Source organism: Trichoderma asperellum, chromosome 2, assembly GCF_020647865.1.
Source record: "Trichoderma asperellum chromosome 2, complete sequence".
Lineage (NCBI taxonomy): Eukaryota > Fungi > Ascomycota > Sordariomycetes > Hypocreales > Hypocreaceae > Trichoderma > Trichoderma asperellum.
The window spans coordinates 5432109-5449948 of record NC_089416.1 but is presented as its reverse complement, the minus strand read 5'-3'; the positions used below and the strand labels follow the sequence as shown (position 1 = coordinate 5449948).

The window sequence follows — 17840 nt, the reverse complement described above, 5'->3', positions numbered from 1 at the left end:
GGCTGTCTCACAAGACCAGGGTTCCAATTGAGTGATATCTGTGCGACGGCATCTCTAATTGCTCCGCGAAATCTTCGTCGAACCCAAAGCGCAAAAGATCGTCAACAAGATGTGTTGTTGGTTGGAATTTAGAACTGTTGGACAGCTCATGCGGCCGGCCGGAGGCTGAAGCAATAATGAGACCATTATATGAAACACCTGGGAAGGGTCCATAATCTAATACTGCATACTTACTGCCATATCCGCTTCTCCGCGCGAAGGATTTCCAGCATGGGGAAGATAGAGAACTGCAGGGATTCTATTTCCTAAGCACTGACTCGCCCAGCCAACAGCGCAGAAAACCCCTGCGCAACCTCTACTGCAGGCCTGTAACGAGTTGTTGGTTGCACCCTGCTTTCTCTTCTATAAAAAAAGACCTTTCACAGCGCTAAAATGAGCAATGGGCCGCAGTCCAGGTCTATGTGTGCAGCTTCTCTAACCGAAGACCTGGCTTACGTGCATGAAAATTGGGCCTCAGCCGCATCCGCGGTCGCGCAAAACATGAAGCACCTTCTTGGCGCTGAAGACGGGTCGATTGTTCGCTTTGGGGACGGTTTGAAGTAAGCGACGGCGGTTGTTTTAAAATCCACGATGTCGCCGCATTGTTAATGCCGGCTCAACCACGTTTTCCAAATGAATTAAGTGGATTACATGGAAATTGACTGAGAGTGAGAGTGACGCCTGGCTAAACATTGAAGTCACCATGTCATACAAATCATTACTCTTCTTTACTCTCTTCTACACATTGTTTTCCCATGTTGCGTCTTCGGCTCTCGTTGTGAGGAACCTGCCTGGAAGGTCTTCTGATGAGACCATCTATGAGGTTCGGAGACGGCTTGCCAGCGTAAAGAGAAATGGCACAGACGTCTTGTTTGACAATTCGACTTCTTTTGCTCTCGGTCTCGATGGCGTGACAATTTTCAAATAGTAAGCTCAAAATGTTCTTTTCAGCGAGAGAGAGAGAGAGAGAGAGAGAGAACAGCCAAGAAAAAGAAGAGTTGGAAGCTAACATAACAAACTTATAAGCCCATTTGACGACTCTTCAAGCGATGCAACCATCTCCATCACATGCACAAAATGCTACTTCACCGGCCAAGCTAGCGCAAAGGTCACAACCAAAGGCTCAGTCAACGTCACCTCGACCATAGACCAGGTAGAGGACAGCTTCAAAAACATACTGAACAACATCGAAGTCTATGCTAAGAACGCCACGGACACCTTCGTGGATGATATAAAAAATGGCACCAGTATTATGACAGCACTTGATGATATTGAAGAGCTTCCTCCCCCAGAGATCGACTTCAATCTCGACTTGAAACTCCCAGAGTACCATGTGGACGTCAATCTCACAGACGTGGAAATATACATGGAGATTGACACCGTCATAGCAGACGGCATAACGTACACGTTCAACATCTACCAGTCTAAAACGCTGGCCGGTGTAGCGCTTGGCAACGGGCTGCTGCTAGGTGCCGTCTTCTCAGTCGATCTCATCTTCAGTGTAAACGCCCAGATCGATATCCAGAGCGGATTCCACATTCACTTTGACAATGTTCGAACTCAGATCGAGCTGTTTGGTAAAGAGGCCTCGGGGCTAGACTTGTAAGTGTTTGTATACATCTTCATCTCCCCATACACATATATATACACACACACACACGCACCGCACGCACTTTTGAACAAAGAGGGCTAAATCAAAACTTCTAGCGATGGCGGCAAGTTTGCATTCCTCCCCGTCACAATCCAAAGCGGCGACGTCGTCCTCGAAGCAGTCCTTCGCCTCGAAGCCCGCATCGGCATCACCCTGCACGATTTCTCCCCGGTCAAGCAGCTCGACGTCGGCGCAGGCGTAGAAGCCCGCATCTACGCCAACATTGCCGAATTCGTCACGAACATCACGTTGGGCGAGGTTGACTCCCTCAAGGAGAGAGACGATGGCGGCGGCGACGACAACTGCCGCTTGAGCATCGCTCAGGCCTATACCTTTGGCATCGGTGCCGGCGCAGGTGCCTCGGTCGTGCTCTTGGGCAACACATGGGGCCCTACTCCAGAAACCGAGATTCCCATCTTCTATACCACCTTGGCGCAGGCTTGTGCGGTGACCAGCAAATCCGGCGCAGGCACAATCTCTGCCACGACGGCTGCCCCATCTAGTACCAAGGCTCTTGCCAAGCGTTCGGTGACAAGCACAGTCACCACGGAGACTCAGATCGCAACCGTCTGCGCCTCTCCAGGTCTGATCAACTGCCCTGCCTCTTTGCAAAGCTTGACCAAGAACATTGTAACAAAGACGCTCACGTCGACCATTGCATCTGGCGCATCTGCTGCTTGGTCTACTGGTCCAACATCCACGTTCAAAAAGGTCGATTTCCCGGCCGATGCCGTGACAATGACGAGCTCATCTGGAAAGCCAAAGTCGTACACTCCCCCTCCACCACCACCAACTACCACTACCTCATCATTATCACCAAGCGGTTCAGCCGCATCATCAGAGGAAAAATCCGGAAAGCACCGCGTAAGCAACGCCGTCATTATTGGCGTCAGCGTCGGTCTCGGCGTGCCTGTCCTACTTGCAGTCATTGCAGCAATCATGTGAGTAAATCAATCTTATATCTCTAACCAACCATCCTTTATCTATCCTTCATCGGTGTCTCTCCTCTACATTACTAATATGTTATATCTGAATTAGCTACTTCGTTCGTCGAAACCGCAAGTTGTCACCCACATTACAACCTGCATCTACCGATGCCGTAATGACCAAGACCCAACCAGTCGTAACCACTTACACAGCAGTCCACCCAGAGGACGATCTATAATCTATATACCCTTGTTTCTGTTTTTTTTTTTTCGTTCATCTCTACTCACTTTGATTTCTTTACCTAAAAAATGGTACCATGACCGTTACAACAGCATCGTCATATATTCGCCACGGTGGGGCTCGAGGCGGAAACTTGTCTCGCTCCCTCCCGCGGAGTGGCCCCGCCCCCGTTAACCGCGCCGATCTAGATGGGGTTGCCGAACAAGGTTGATGGAGATTGGCTTGTTGCAAAGTACAGTATACTTAGTAGTCCCCTTGATGGCTTTGTGCTATGGATACATGTATGCATGAGGGGATCGTATATTTCTCGGTCTTGTAAGCAGTCATCGTTAGTCAGTCATTTGGCTACAATTCTCACGGGCAACGGGAGGAGAAAAAATGAGATAAAAGTTGTCTTTTTTTGAAAAATGCAGTAAACCGTCTATTATTAAGATTAACTTTATGCTGTGTATCTCATCCACCCTTGATATATTCCCAGGTATTTTTCCATCACTCCCCAGAACGCCGTTCAAATGCTATTAAAAAATCTAAATCTATCATTCGTAGGGGATATCAGTCTATAAATCATGTCTAATGTTTTGTGGAATGTTTGGGTTTGGTTTGTGAAGGTTTGGTGTGTGCTCGATTGTTTGTTTGTTTGCTTATTTGGTTTAAGGGTTGCTGACGTAGCTCCTCGCCCTGGCCAAATCAAGATCGTCTCCATGAGCACCGGCGCCATTACCATGGCCTCGGGACTTTTCAAGATCATTAGGCTGTGTGGGGTTCACCATCTCGTCGTCATCGCCGCCATAAGCATACTTGCTGCGAGCACGAATCCTGGCGCCAAAGAACCAGAAGAAGAAGGGAATCCCGCAGCAAGCCAGACCGATGAATGCCAGAAGCGAGGAAGCCCACTGGTCGCCGAGTCGGTGGTACATCTGCTCAGTGAACAGAACGCAGCCGGCACCCCAGAAACTTCGGATACACGTCTTGGCGGCAAGAGCAGAGGCGGCTTGGTGCTGGTAGGAGTCGACCAGGTAGTTATTCGCAGAGTTGTAAAGGAAGATGAAGCCGAAGCCGACAGGCCAGCCACCGAAAGCGGGTCCAACCCAGTCGAGATCCGAGTACGAAGTCCATGCAAAGATGAACATTCCAATGGGGATGCACCAGCAAGAGAACATCATGGGGATCAGACGAACCTCCGCAGGAGGTTTGCCGTTGTACTTGGCACACATCTTGAGGTAGTGCTTATTGACTAGCGGAGACAGGACTGCAGACATGAGGACGCCGAGAGCCATAGGGATGAACATGAGGCCGGTGATACCAGCAGAATAGCCTTTGCCCTCTTGGTACACAATGGGGAAGGCAACGAAGAACATGTAAAGGAGACCATAGAGAACGCTCATGTACAGCGAAATAAGAAGGACGATGAGTTCCCTGAAAAGCAGCTGGAAGGGACGGATCATGAAAACCTTGACTCGCTCGCCCATACTTCTCTCGTCAATGTCTTGTTCAGTAACGTAGCTCTCATCGCCAGTCTCCTTTCGAAGCTTCTTAGCGCGGCGAGCAAGAATGGTGGGTGCGTATGTTTCGGGGACGGTAAAGGTTATGATAATATATATGCAGCCAGAAAGGATAAGCTGGATCCAGTACAGCCAGCGCCAGCCAGCAGCATCAGAAAGGAAACCACCAACAAGGGGGCCAACTATATTTTTTTTAACACTCGTTAGATGATTCAAAAAAAAAAAAAAAAAAAAAAAAAGTATGCAAAATTCAGCCCGATGTCACTTACTAGCAGGTCCAATAAAAGGAGCGGCGGAAAAGGCGGCCATGGGAACACCACGTTCCTCATTCCTCCACAAGTCTGCAAGTGTACCGCCAACCAGGGTCATGGGAGCAGAAAAAGCAATGCCGTCGATGGCTCGGCAAACAATCAAGGTTCCAATATTCTTTGAAACAGCGCAGGGAATGATGAAGACGACTGCGATTAAGAGTGTCGAGGCACTGTAGACGTGTTAGCATCCTGCTGTTCTGATTGCATATCCATGTACCAAGAGCAGCACATGCTTGAAAAACACTTACTAGATGATTCGTCGTCCATAGATTTCGGACAGAGGAGCAAAAGCCATGGGCCCCACGCCAAAGCCAATAACGAATACCGTAATCGTAAGGAAAGAAACCTCCAAGCTGACGTCAAAGGTCTTGGACACTCCAATAAGATCCGCAGTGATGACAGAAGAACAGAAAGCCACAACGAAACACGTGGCGGCGACGACCATGGTGCAGTACCACTTGAATGCCTTGGACCAGTTCTTGGGGTTCTCAGGATCATTATCTGTAAACGTGACGAGCTTGTAGCGCCTTTCGCCGCCTTGTTCGCCGGAAGCCTGAGCAACTGAAGGAGGCTCGATCGGCCCCGGGATGGTGCCCGTGTGGGACGTTACGCGGTATTCGTCAAAGTTGGCATCGCGGCTGAGAGTACGATATGGGAGGTTGACGTCCAGATTAGGGTCGAAAACTTCCTTGTCAGGATTGTTCTGCGATCTGCCAGCGGTAGACGCCCGTCTTACAGGGGCCGGCTGCGAAAATCGGCTAATGGGCTCAAACTGATTTGGTTGTTCTTTGTCGGCATCTGAGGCTGCTCCTCCCTCCAAAGTCGAAGTGGAGGAGTTGTCTGATGGTATTACTGCCATCTTAGATTGGGTATATTCAAAACAAGTTAAACCAGGGGGGAAGTCAAGAAGATGGTGTTGCTCTAAATGGATACTTAGATCCCGAGTGTGTGTGAATGCAACTGTGTGTGTGCTCGAATCATGCCATTATCATCAAGGGGTGGCGTGCCATGGCTATATATATATGTCTAGTAAATTGAAGCTGTGCGCTCTCGATATCATAGCACCATAACCTCGGTCCATTCGTCCGACCATCGCAGTTCCGACATGGAACGTCATCACCAAGGTCTAAGACAGGCACCAGGAGCTTTTGAGTTGGGCGGCCGCTTATGGGGAGCTGGCGGACCCACCACAGCCTGCTGCACGCAAGAAAAAAAAAATACAAAAAATATTCAATAGCGGGGCGATCAAGCGCTGTGATTGGCTGCCACGGATGAAGCCGAGCAACAAACGTGATAAACTCATTAAGAAACAGCCATAAAAGGAAAGCGCATCCGCAGCGGCCAAAATCCAGAAGCCTGAGTGGCTTATCGGCAAGCCCTGCCGCAGGAGCTTAGCCGGATTTAGATACAGCAAGTGGGTCCCGGGAATAGAAATAAACTACTGGGCTCCAGAATTATTCCCACCCAAAGGGAGCTAGTGCCACAGACTTGGTGCAGCAGCATACTTGTACTGCCCAGCGTCTGCCGTGTCTCGCAGCCGTGCCTCGCAAGCCATGTGCCGCTCTACTAGCCGTCGAGATCATGAGGCATCGGGCCCAGGGGTCGAAACAAGGTATTTTGCTTAAAACTGTCATCCACAACCAGCTTTCCCCTCATTTTTTCAGGGCTGGAAAAGCTCCAGAGCTCTTTTCTTGTGGAAAAATACGTCGAAGCATTCGGCAGCTGGGTTTTCGGTACAGCCCTCCGTAAAAGTGGGCCCGTTGCCGGAATAACGGAATCGGTTGTCGATGCTATGGTAGGGCTGCGACTATGTGATCACGATGGTATGCAGGGAATCCCATTTCAAACCTGCGTGACGACATGGTGCATACATCATTTTGAGCCAAAAGAAAAGCCAAAGGCAAGGGAATAGATGAAAGTAATCATGTTGACGAATTTGCAGAACATTTGCAAAGAGAAACGAACAGAACGTTTTGCTCTGCAGCAGCAGGGCGAACTCAGCGTGATTTAAGGTGACATCAGGCAGATGCCCTCGGCTATTGCAAAGAAAGAAAGAAAGAAAAGGTTCTAGAAGTGTAAAAAACGCCACGGTGCCTATCTCTTCGATTTTAAGCGTGTGTATCCAATTTTACTTATCTTCCCAATCAGGTATGTGGCTCTGAGGCTAAAAACAGCCTTATTACTATCTTGGTAGTATTCCGTATCTCTCCTTAGCCGAACTGGCCCGGGCTGCCTCTGAGCCTGCTCCCTGACTTATCAATCGACCTGCAAAATTTGATTTCTTCTTCTTCAATTTGTTGCCACACTTGTTAGGGCGATACGCATGCTACACCAATGTACTCAAGTGCGTCTCGGTGTTGAGTTCTTTCATCCGCGTACAGATATGATATGATGCTCAAGCAGCCGTCAGACCCGTGTCGTCCAAGGTGGATGGTGCTTAGTAATTTAGCGAGAATAAATATTCAAATTTACCGAGTTCGATTAAAATAATAGCCTCGATCGTCTAGACCCATCCCTAGCCTCGTTGTGAAGAGCCGCAGGATCAGTGCCGGTCCCTCTACTCCATAATTCCCTGCAGCTCGTATGAGTCGGGCGGCAATATCTGTCACCTGCGATGGGCTGCAGCGATTGATGAAACTAAATGCCCCCTTGTATCAACAGCAGCAAGGAGCGCTCCGATGACGGACAACAGGAGCCGTTCTATTCGAAGATAGCAACTTATCCATCAGATCGTACGTTTTGATTAGAATCCTGACTCAGATAGTTGGTGGGCGTGAAATTTGTTTTCCAGCTCTAAATGATACAATACATTAATTAGTATCTCCTTCGGTGGAGAAATAAACCTGCTATCTCTTCTTGGCCTTCTCGATTGAGACGAAACATTAATGCTCCCGTCAGATTATCACGAGGTCTGCGGGAGATACCCGCCGGAATGTGTCTAGACTCCCGCTCTATCATGCTCAATGCAGCTCGCCTCCGTGGAATCCGGTCCAATATCCATGGACATGTGGTGAAGCTACAAGTCACAAACGAACGCCACCATCACCAAAAGCAAAATTTATGTGGTTCTGTAATGGACGCTTCTTAGTAGCTTTGGCACGAGGCACCCTTGCCTCGCCTACCTGTTCAGCTGGAAGAGCGAATAGAATCTTACGATCCTGTCGCCACCCCCTTTTTCATTTAAAAGTTTGTAAAGCTCTTAAATTTCCTTTGCGCCACTAACATTTTCGTTCACGCTGGTAAAATTTTCAAAACTCACGCAACCAAAGACCAAAAAAACCAATGAATCATACGTGCCTCTTGGGCTAAACGGTCATGCTAGTTCGTTAGGGTCCGCTATTTGTTCCCGCTTCCGCCGAAAACGATCAATTAAGGTACGTGTATTATATTTTCAAAATTAACTTCATTGAAGAGCGAAAGGAGGCGGATAGCTCAACGCCAGCGGCATAATCAGAGTCTAACATCAAACAAGGAAGCAGACTCCCAACACAGGCATTAATCACCAATCTACGATATTCCCTGCACTCCGAACAAATAAATAATATGTACTGTTTCATCCCTTTATCTCTTTTTTTTTTTCACTCCATAATCGTCTGGCAAATGCACCATATAAGTTCGGCAATGTTCGGTTAATCGAGTCATGATGTGGTTGGTGGAGATGGATATTACCTCAGCCTCGAAGATAAGAAATGCCATGCACAGGCACATTATGGCACAGATCAGCTTCTTTCAAAGATGTTTTTCTATTGCGTCATGATAAACAGAGGAATATCTTGAGAATTCGGTAGGTGCTTGCGGAAGATGCACATAAAGAACTGCTGATCCGGAAGACAAATCATACTCTTCAAGCAGTCCAAAGGCACCAAAGGCCAATATCACACTTCAAACTCGGAAAATAGTGACCTTTACCACACTACATGGAATTTTTGAATCCCACCAGCAGCTATGTAGTTATGATCACGCAAGATGCATAAATAAAGAGACTGTTGGCTTGAGGGACGCATTATTCTCACCAGACAGCCCAAAACCGCCCAAGATAATCACCACTCTCTGAAAATTGAATACGGTTACTGTTGTCGCACTGCATTGCACATTTTGAACTCCTGTCTGCAGTCACCCGATTATTATGAATTTGAATGCGTACAAGGATTGCTGACTCAAAAGACACATTGTGCTCATAAAACAAGTTTGAAGATGCCAGAGACCATCATCACTCTCTAATAATTAAAAGCAGCAATAACGCGCCAAATTGAAATACTGAACCTTCATCTACAAAGGCCTCATTATGATCACGGACAATGGCATTTCAAGGGCTACTGACTCAAAAGACACATTCTCTTCAAACAGCTCGAAAGTGCCTTCTTCTTTCTAAGCCACAAGTATGGTTACCGTCGCTAATTTAATTTAGAATCTGAGAGCATACTAGGTAGATGCTCTACAATTACCTAATCTTTTCCTATTATAAGTTATCTTATGTTTGCAATGTGTATGTGATGATTCTACTCGTGCAAGACAACTCAAATTTCGATAACTCCACGCATATTACGTGGCTTTACTGTCTTCGGATAGCAGTCACAACACAGCCAATTCCCAGATCCTTACAAGATCAAAGAGATGAGCCTCTAACATCTTACGCTCATAAAAACCTCAGAACGGTTTTGATAGCCCATCGAGACGCCTTTATCACCTCATAATACCGGGTAGCCAAGTTACATGTTCGTAATCGTACTGCAAACGCGTCCGCGCCAATGCAAAGAAAGCGACTCTGGTCAGCCGGATCAGATTAATCCGCTCCGTAGTGCAAACTCTCTATCAGCGCTATCGTGTATTATACATAGGATCTCAGTTATCAAGTTGGACAAAATTAGAACAACTACGGAGTATTCTATGCCTATTACGAACTATACTAACCAAGAAGCCCTTTCGAAGGAAAAGAAGAAGAAAAATCTTCAGCATCACGCTTCGATCTCTGCGTGGGGGGAGAAAGCGCCCTAGCTCTCGAGCTAAGTGTTCTTTTATCGTCAGAGGGGCCTCGCACACCCCATCGCTCGCATATCTCGCATATACCACTAGCAAATAGCACCGTACTACTGCCACTGACACCATCGAGGCCAAGCATGGAGTGGCAGATGCACTACGCGGCGATTCCTTCTGGCCCGACTCTGCATATTACAGTATTAGTGCTAGAAGATGCATTTAATTGGCGGAGAGGCCCATCCTAACCACACCTACCAGAAGGAATATTACAGCAGAGAGGCAAAAAAAAAGAATTGCTCGTGGAGCGCAAACCTCTCTCACCGCTGTTATGACTGCCACCACCAGCCTCTTGATGGCTGGTCGGTGTAGATCGCGGCGTTACACAATCTCTCAATCATAATCACACGCGAACAATTAGCTTGAATTCTGTCTGCTGAGATCATCGAGGAATTCTTTCCCTTCGATCTGAGATCGCAAAAGGTACAAAGGCCGAGACCCCTTGAGAAGTGGCGTATTTTACCTTGCTTTGCATTCTCTCGGTCATGGTGCAGGCGCGCGCCGACGATCCCCCGCAGCAAGGACGAAAAACTGATAAGAGAGAAGATGCCGGTTTTCTTTCTAGCCAACCAAGGGTCTGCCCGTTCCACCACGATTTGCGGCCTAGGCAGCATTCGTGCATTAGCCCAGCAGAAGCATGAAGACCAGATGGGCAGGTATGACGCACGGGCTTGAGTCCAGACATGCATCTATTCCCAGACTGCGGAGGCTACCTGAGGGCCCTTATCCGCAGCTGTTCGTTTAATGGCCAATATTGGCCGCTGCCGCTGGTCTTGACGAAGTCTTTGGGGGGGTGCAGCGGTGTGCCAGAAGGGGAGCAGGACGGAGTAGACGCCGGAGGGAATGGGAAACCGTAAAATGCCGTAGACGTCGACGCTGGAATGTCCACTTTGGAGTCATGTGTCGCTTGGATCCGCTGGTGATATTTATGGAACAGCCGCTCGTACCGCGCCAAGAGCAAATCCTGGGAAGCAAACACAGATTCGAGCTCATTAGCTCGTGAAAGAGGGAAAAAAAGAAAAGAAAAAGGATTCTGCGGTACCAGCGTCTGAAGAGTGATCGGCGTTCCATTGGCTGGTTTGTTTGTCAAAAGCCGAGCCAAGAGACATTTCTGGGTTAAACAGCTCGTCTAATGGCCTTGTACATCGTAGCAAAAGGCCCAAAGACGTGATGTACTCTTCTTAGATGCCCTTGGATGGACGTAGGCTCGTCTAAGTTTGTCGTAGTAAGAGAAGCTAAGGCAGTGGGGCGCGTTGATCATCTCGTCCATAGACAGCTCGGAGGGGCAAGCCAACAACGCATCGGTCTAGAAACCTTTGGAGATACTAGTATGTAGTTCAAGTCCATGTAAGACAACAAACTTATACTATCTATTAGTTGTGTAGTGTAGTATTCTTCCAAGGCAGTGTCTACTGGTTTTGAGAGTGGCTAGTAGTGCATGTCTTCGGAGCTGACGATCGCTGAACTAGGTATCAAGGGCTCACCTTGAACGAACGGTGACAAAACGATCTCCGTCGGTAGTTGGAGAATTCGGGGTCTTTCGGCTGTACAAAGGGTGTTGATCCTGCACATAACGTATCAGGGTATCAGGCTATCAGGGTCCCGGTCAAGGATCGTCGCTCAGATGTCGCATGTAGTAGCAGTGGCAGTTTACTGCGACCACCATCGCACTACCACTATCACGACGCTACTATGCCGGGCGGTCAATTAGGACTATACAAAGAGGGCAATACTGAAGTCGTTGCTGGAACTAATATGCGTGGGCAGTTGGTGTGACGTCGAAACATTACCCCAGCATTTTGGATGGAGGATACACTCTCTGGGGTCATACCAGCGCTCCAATTTCATATGATGGGATGATCCGAAAGCCCACCTCGGGCCTATTATATGAATGGAGTTGATGGGGAATTGCCAGCGCGAAGAAAGAGAAGACGCCATGCGTGCGACATGAATGATTCGTCACCGTGCTGGTCGTTTATGCTTCTTTCAGCGTTAAGCCATAAGCGCGGGCTTCAAATTTACGTTTTCGCTTCTCATAAACACTCCTGTTTCTATTGGCTGCGCAAGAGGACAGCACCACGTAACCCCCCAATAAAAAAGCACAATATCAAAAGTCGACGAGTGACAGAAAGCGTGCTTATCTGAGGCAAGACAAAGCAGCCAAGAGGTGGCTTTGCATAGTGCCAGACATTGTGCGCAGGGTGGCAAGCTGACGCCTTTCGGGTGTCTCACAATGGTCCAGACTCTGGCTAGGCGCCTAGACGAGCATCGTCGTAACGCGCATCCAGCAGCGTATAGGGCCGTTTTTCAATTACTCGTTGCGGAAGTTCTCACACCTCATTGAGACTGGGTGGAGGGGTAGGAGGAGGAAGGAAAGCGAACGCAAAAAAAAAAAAAAAAAAAAAAAAAAAAAAAATTGGTGCAATGGCTAAGTATGTACGAGCACGACTGATGGCTGAGCTGAGGCTAAGCTACCCTATCGTCATGGCATGGGCGCCAAGCACATCGCCGTCGCCGTCGCGCACATACACTCTCGAGGCGGTGAGCGCGATTCCAGCCGCATTGAATGGAGAGTGAGGTGGTGTGGCACGGACTGTGTCCGGCATGCCGTGCATCTTGACGGGACATTAAACATGAGAGTGAATGGAGGGGAGCGGGCGTGGAGGGGGCAAACTAAGAGATTCGCGATCCAGGTATGAATCGCTCGCTCGACCGTCGAGCGATCAGAATAGCATCACAGTCAACGGTGCTTCTTAGTCAGACACTTGTGCTCTTGCAGAGTCATGTCAAAGATACTGGTACGAGGAGAGCGAGCGCCGATCGCTGATACGAGCGTTTAGCTAAACGTGGAAATGGTATTCCTGTTGAAATGGTATTCCTGCGGAAAGTCTTTCAAAAAGTCGGGTTCAGGCCAAACAGTCGTGCTAGCGAGAAGCGGCTGAAAATCATGGCGCGCCATGTCTGAGATATACTTGCAGGTCACTGTGGCTGTTCCCAACCAGCGATGACAGAGCAGACAGAGGCACGAACTGCGAGCACGAAACACCGGATTGTGGGCGGAGGGTCTTGGACCGCCCATCTTTTGCCTCATTTCCGGAAGAAGACGCGCAAGGGGGCGCTGGCACAGATGCGTTGGACGCAACCGTCTCTCGCTTCGTCTGAGACGAGACGGCGTTGTCCTTTTGTCTTTTATCATAAAAAGCGTCTGCTTCAGGTCGATGGTTGGTCGTATCTCATCTTTGCTGCTGGGTGGGGGCTCTGCGCGATACCCTGTCATCGGAGTGACATCCATGCCTCCCAATCAAACAACGAGGCTACATCGCCGGTGGAGATATGACATAGCCTTTCGAGGCTAGATGCAGATTGCTGTGCAGAGGCGGGATGCGAAGAGAGCATCTGCTTTTCTTCCTGCGAGCTTCCATCATCCGTGGTAGTATTCCGCTACATAAGGGAATCCATTGTGTGGGGGAGTTTGTTGGAGAGGAGCGAGTGAGACGTGTGGCCCGACAACTACCTCGACGACTACACGTTGCGTCTCTGTGCGTGCTTGAGGAGGAGCTGTCGCGCGCAATGGAACATGCTGACCACAGCATCGGATATCAGAGAGTCTCGTGGATAGATCATGTCTCTGCCCGTGGTGTCGCTTTTTCTTTTTCTTCGGGTTTGGCGGCGCGTGGCCCGTGACGGGCATGTCATTCGGGAAGGCGGGCGGGGCAGCAAAAACGACCGCAACCCCTACTTGCGCTAAGTTTAGCGACAGTCGAGGCACTGGTGGTGGCGCTCGAAAAGCGGGCTGGCAATTTCCAGGCCCACCATCTTTTCATCTCAAAGAGGCGCGTCGTGCATATCCCGTAGGCGTGCGCAACGCCAAAGCGGGTTCGCACCAGAAATGGCCGCGAGGCTAGCCTCACTCCGACATGCTGTCTGGCATCCCGGCGCAGCGATCGGACCTTGGACCAGCTCGCCTGGCTGCAAGTGTGTGATACATGTCGATGGAAGAAGGGAACAAAACCGACTCGGCTTTGGCAGTTTTAGCTGGGAGGCACAAAGCAGGAACAGGCCGGCCCGGCGCGGAACATTTTTCGACGTTGGATCGAGTAGAGCGCGAAGCGGTGCTGGCTGTAGGTACAGAGTCCCAAGCACCAGCTACTGTACTGCACATACTTGTACACAATATGGCGCAGACCCCACTAACCGCTAAGATCTCGTGCGCTCCATCTACAACGGCGCTACGGGAGTGTTGAATACTACTACTAATACGATTGGACTTGGTTGATAGGTAGGTCCTGCACTGCACAGGACGGGTCGTAGAATGATGCTGGGCGGGATCGAGGAATACGCCTGAGAGGCATCATACGTTGGAGTTGTTCTCATCACGTAACAGTTGCAATGACGTCTTTTCTCCTCCTGGGAGATCTGTCAAAGCTGCGCTTTATGCCGCAATATGCCGCAAGTGGACTTGCATTTGTCGATTCCGTCGACTCTCTTTGGGAAAACGGCGCGATTCATGCCATGATCTGTTACGGTCTCTGGGTCATCAGCTGAGGACAAGACTCACGATCCGTCTTCTTCTCGCCAGAGATGGACGATGTCGGTAGAACCATGCCATCCATCTACGAGCCAACTGCCATCTATGCGGCTATTTTTTGCTTTGACAATGGCCAACATCCCACAAGTCCAAGGCGATGGCATGATGCTCTGAAACCCGAGCCGTAAGCACGTACGTTTGCTGCGGAGTCTGAGCCAAGGTCAGTCAGTGATGGACGCCGAGGCTGCTAGTACGGCGCGGCTACCGCTGTAACTGTCACTGCCCAATGAGAAAATAAAGGCGACTAGTAGCAGATACTTGTCTTGCAGTGACGGCATTGAGCGCCCAATTTTTTTTTTATAGTGCTTGTAGGCTCTAAAATTGTTTATCATGCAAGCATAGACCCTGTCGCATAGTTGCGCCATTACGGATACTGCTGCTGCTAGTGTTACTGGTCCGTCCGCTGGAGCACAGACAGTTGAGTTAAAGCTGAGGGTCACCATAGTAACTTGGGGTCTCGTTATGGCCGTGGACGATGGCTGGACAGGCCAGGTACGGCTTCGGCAGCGGCGTCCCTGCTTGCGGGCAAGGCGCCGACCGAAAAAGAGACGAATGGATTCATGGTACGACAGGAGCGTTGACAGGGGATGGCCGGTCTGGGGCGATTCGGCGAGCGCATTCCGAGCAATAGCATCTCGTAGCTGCAACCATCCAAATTCCCGATATTCCTATGCGCCCCCTTGGCCTCAGATGCTGTAGGGATGGCACGAAACACATGCGTACACAGACAGACAACATGTGGCGTTGACCGGGCGTCCAGTCAACAGCTACATTGTCTCCTGGAGAGCAGCTGGGCAATGTCTCGCAGCCTCCGCGCGCCGGACCAGTCCCATGACAGAGCGGCACATGTATCTGGGACCTCGCAAGACACCATCGGCGGCTGCGAGCAGGGAGTGGCTCTCAGCGATCTCGAGCCTAAAATGGCGATAGAAGGGCGCTGCCCAATCAGCAGCGCCCCCGGTCGGATCTGGCTGCTGGTGTGGCGTGCGAGACAAAGCAAGGGAGGCAGCGAATGTTAGGCTGGGCTGGGCAATAGACCCGACCACAGAGCATGTAGCTCAGGGAGACGAGACCTCCGCGAGCTGGGGTGGTGGTGGGCTGTTGTCAGCCGCAGACGGGTCGTGTGCTCTCTGTATTTCGCGTGGAGGGACGGAATTCTGGCGATGTGGCTTCTAGAAAGCTGCTAGCCATTCCTTGGAAAGTCAAAATAAAAACGGTTTGGACGAAGCGGCATAAACACCAAGAGACATGTCGACGGCGACGATGACGATGGGCAGAGGGTCGCTGGCCTCGCGATTGGCGTGCAGACTTTGAAACGAGTCCATCACTTCGTCACTCCGCTGTGTTTTGCGTAGCCAAACTCGTCATTTACGGGTTGCGCCTCGCTGCAGCCTTCAAGGGTTAATCCCTGCTGGCGCCAAAAAGAAAGGACCCCCACATGATGATGGATGGACCCTCCAAACCACCACCACTTTTTGATCTCAGTGATTGGAGACTTGGCGAGCCTCCCTGCTCCGTAGGCAATGTCCCCTCTGCGTGTATTGCAGTTGGATGCTGCGCGCCGCGCTGTGCTGCAGCGGAGAGGAAGGCGCTTCTGGATTCGAGCATTTTGAAGGCTGTGTATGAGTCTCAGAGGCATCGTTAATGTCTCGAGCTATTTTTTTTCAACTTGCTGTTATTTTTCCTTATCTTCCTAGTACTTTTATTAGCGTACAACTTTTTTTTTTCTTTCGCACAAGTCTACCAGGCAGAGAGGGACCTCCGCAGTCCCTGTCCTTCTGGGCTCCATAGATTAGCGCCACTGCCGGGATAGTGGTAGAAAGTACTGGTACATGCGGGCAGCACTCTATGCGTCGTCTATCGACCAAGAGGCGAAGCGATAAGACATTTTGATTCTGAACTTGCGAACCCAGAGAATAGGAAAGAAGAGGGAGAGAAAAATTCTAAGAAGCACCCATCAGGCGGAGAGAACCCCATCACGACCTGACGTCGTTCCTGCGACTAACGCTGGATCCCATCTCACACTACGTATCTGTGGGCTCAATTGTCAACCAAGGACAACGGCTGCGCAAACCGCTCAACTGGGCCTGCATTCACGCTGGCCGTCTGCCGCGACTGATTGGTGCAGCGCACTGAAGCGTGAGCGCGGCAACTTGGCTTAGAACGCTGCGTAGCTCCCAATGGCAGGCCAAAGTAACGGGTACTTGGCGGCCCACCCCCCAGCTAACCCGCGAGATGACCTGTGACCCTCCCCAATCAGCAGGCCTCTGGAGGGCCCTGTCGCAGGCCCACCGCCCGCTGCGCTGCGCTGTGGCAGGCGCTTTTGTTATTATAGCAGAGACGTCCAGATCCCAAGACCCCTCCATCTCTGCCTCTGGATCCTTTTCCCTTCGTCTGCTCAACCGCGCAAGGCTTTGCATTTGCAACAGGCAACGCCAGGTCTTGTCTGCGAGGCCAAGTCAAGAGCAGAAGCAGACGCTGAAAGCCTCGCGCCATCTCGAAGCCTGCGTATCTGCCGGCAGATTCGGCTTCGCCCTTCCACGACGACCGGTCTTTGTGTTCCTTCTCTTCTCCGACCTGCCGCCGAGCCTCGTCGCCTGTTGTATTTTATTCTTCTTCTTGCCGTTGCGAGGCGTCACCCAATTCCGCCATCTCTTCTTCTCCCAAGGTGAGTCACGACACGCTGCCTTTTTTTTTTTTTTCCCTGCTAGACTATCTGTTATCGCTCCTCTCTGCCTTGCTCTGCTCGATCATGTTTGCCTCTGCCTATCTTGCCTCTGCCGCCGAAGAAGACAGAGGGAGAGAGTCACCACCCTCCCAATGATGCTCTCCCTCAAACAACTCCTCAGGCCAAAATCGCTACCCACTGTCCAACCACCACCACCTGCCTCGTACAAACCCTCGTTTTCTTCTTATTTTGCCTTTCGCGTACGACTTCCCTCTTGGCAGCGTCTTGGCTGTTATCTCGTGTGTTTCGTTGCAGCCAGTTAGCAGTAACCCTGGCGATAACCACTTCTTGCATGCCCTGGTTGGTGTCTTCCTTCGGGTGCTTCGTCCCCTTTCTGTCCTCTGTGACGGCTGGATGCTAGTGAGGCCTCTCTGCGTTTATGAGTTGGGAGACAGGCGTGCTGATAAGGCAATCGCCTCTTCCGCCGTTGCTCCATCAGCAGATGACATAGTTTGTTCGTGCTTCTGTGAAAGTCTCCTGTCTCGGCATCTGTTGAATCCCGCCCCCCCCCCCCCCCCCCCCCCTCTCTCCGGTGTTACATCCTGGATGTACGCATAACTCTTCTTTAATCGTCCTTCTCCCCCTCCTTCCATCATATTCCACTGCACTAGTTAATACCGTTCTTTCTCGTTCCATCGCTAACGAATTGATACATAGTGTGGCTTGGGTTTTTGCACCTCAGGGATATTCATTTTGTTTTTCGAGAAAGAGACAAAGAGAGTCGATCATCGAAGACTTTGCGGAGTTAGAGATTAGGCACTCACGACGCTCTTCTGCCGTTCCTTTACCGCCGATATACATATAACTACAGTCTATTCTT

At 50.2% G+C, this 17840-nt stretch overlaps 4 protein-coding genes across 4 annotated transcripts; 2 read left to right on the top strand and 2 right to left on the bottom strand.

Moving 5' to 3' along the window:
* The first annotated feature begins 609 nt into the window (after positions 1-609).
* On the top strand, positions 610-3215 carry TrAFT101_004101 (uncharacterized protein). Its single transcript, XM_024909246.2, has 4 exons — positions 610-966; positions 1066-1641; positions 1747-2631; positions 2729-3215. Exons 1-4 carry the CDS (start codon positions 743-745, stop codon positions 2853-2855), a joined length of 1812 nt encoding a protein of 603 aa, XP_024766128.2. The 5' UTR covers positions 610-742; the 3' UTR covers positions 2856-3215.
* Positions 3216-3251: 36 nt separating this feature from the next.
* TrAFT101_004100 (uncharacterized protein) lies at positions 3252-5668 on the bottom strand. The gene is made up of 3 exons (XM_024901640.2): positions 4919-5668; positions 4629-4840; positions 3252-4541 (listed from the first exon to the last, which is right to left on the bottom strand). Exons 1-3 carry the CDS (start codon positions 5527-5529, stop codon positions 3508-3510), a joined length of 1857 nt encoding a protein of 618 aa, XP_024766129.1. The 5' UTR covers positions 5530-5668; the 3' UTR covers positions 3252-3507.
* A 6011-nt stretch (positions 5669-11679) lies between these two features.
* Positions 11680-12467, bottom strand: TrAFT101_004099 (uncharacterized protein; the record flags this gene model as incomplete). The annotated part of the gene is made up of 2 exons (XM_066127072.1): positions 12180-12467; positions 11680-11749 (listed from the first exon to the last, which is right to left on the bottom strand). Exons 1-2 carry the CDS (start codon positions 12317-12319, stop codon positions 11680-11682), a joined length of 210 nt encoding a protein of 69 aa, XP_065983180.1. The 5' UTR covers positions 12320-12467.
* Positions 12468-16527: 4060 nt separating this feature from the next.
* TrAFT101_004098 (uncharacterized protein) lies at positions 16528-17769 on the top strand (the record flags this gene model as incomplete). Its single annotated transcript, XM_066127071.1, has 2 exons — positions 16528-16960; positions 17678-17769. 2 exons carry the CDS (start codon positions 16528-16530, stop codon positions 17767-17769), a joined length of 525 nt encoding a protein of 174 aa, XP_065983179.1.
* Positions 17770-17840: the final 71 nt, after the last annotated feature.

Bases quoted from the DNA above. Each gene is read 5' to 3' on its own strand.
- TrAFT101_004101 (XM_024909246.2), top strand. From the start codon at position 743: ATGTCATACAAATCATTACTCTTCTTTACTCTCTTCTACACATTGTTT. The intron at 967-1,065 runs GTAAGCTCAAAA...CAAACTTATAAG, and splicing joins GGCGTGACAATTTTCAAATA to CCCATTTGACGACTCTTCAA. The intron at 1,642-1,746 runs GTAAGTGTTTGT...CAAAACTTCTAG, and splicing joins GAGGCCTCGGGGCTAGACTT to CGATGGCGGCAAGTTTGCAT.
- TrAFT101_004100 (XM_024901640.2), bottom strand. From the start codon at position 5,529: ATGGCAGTAATACCATCAGACAACTCCTCCACTTCGACTTTGGAGGGA. The intron at 4,841-4,918 runs GTAAGTGTTTTT...ACACGTCTACAG, and splicing joins TATGGACGACGAATCATCTA to TGCCTCGACACTCTTAATCG. The intron at 4,542-4,628 runs GTAAGTGACATC...AAAAAAATATAG, and splicing joins TCCTTTTATTGGACCTGCTA to TTGGCCCCCTTGTTGGTGGT.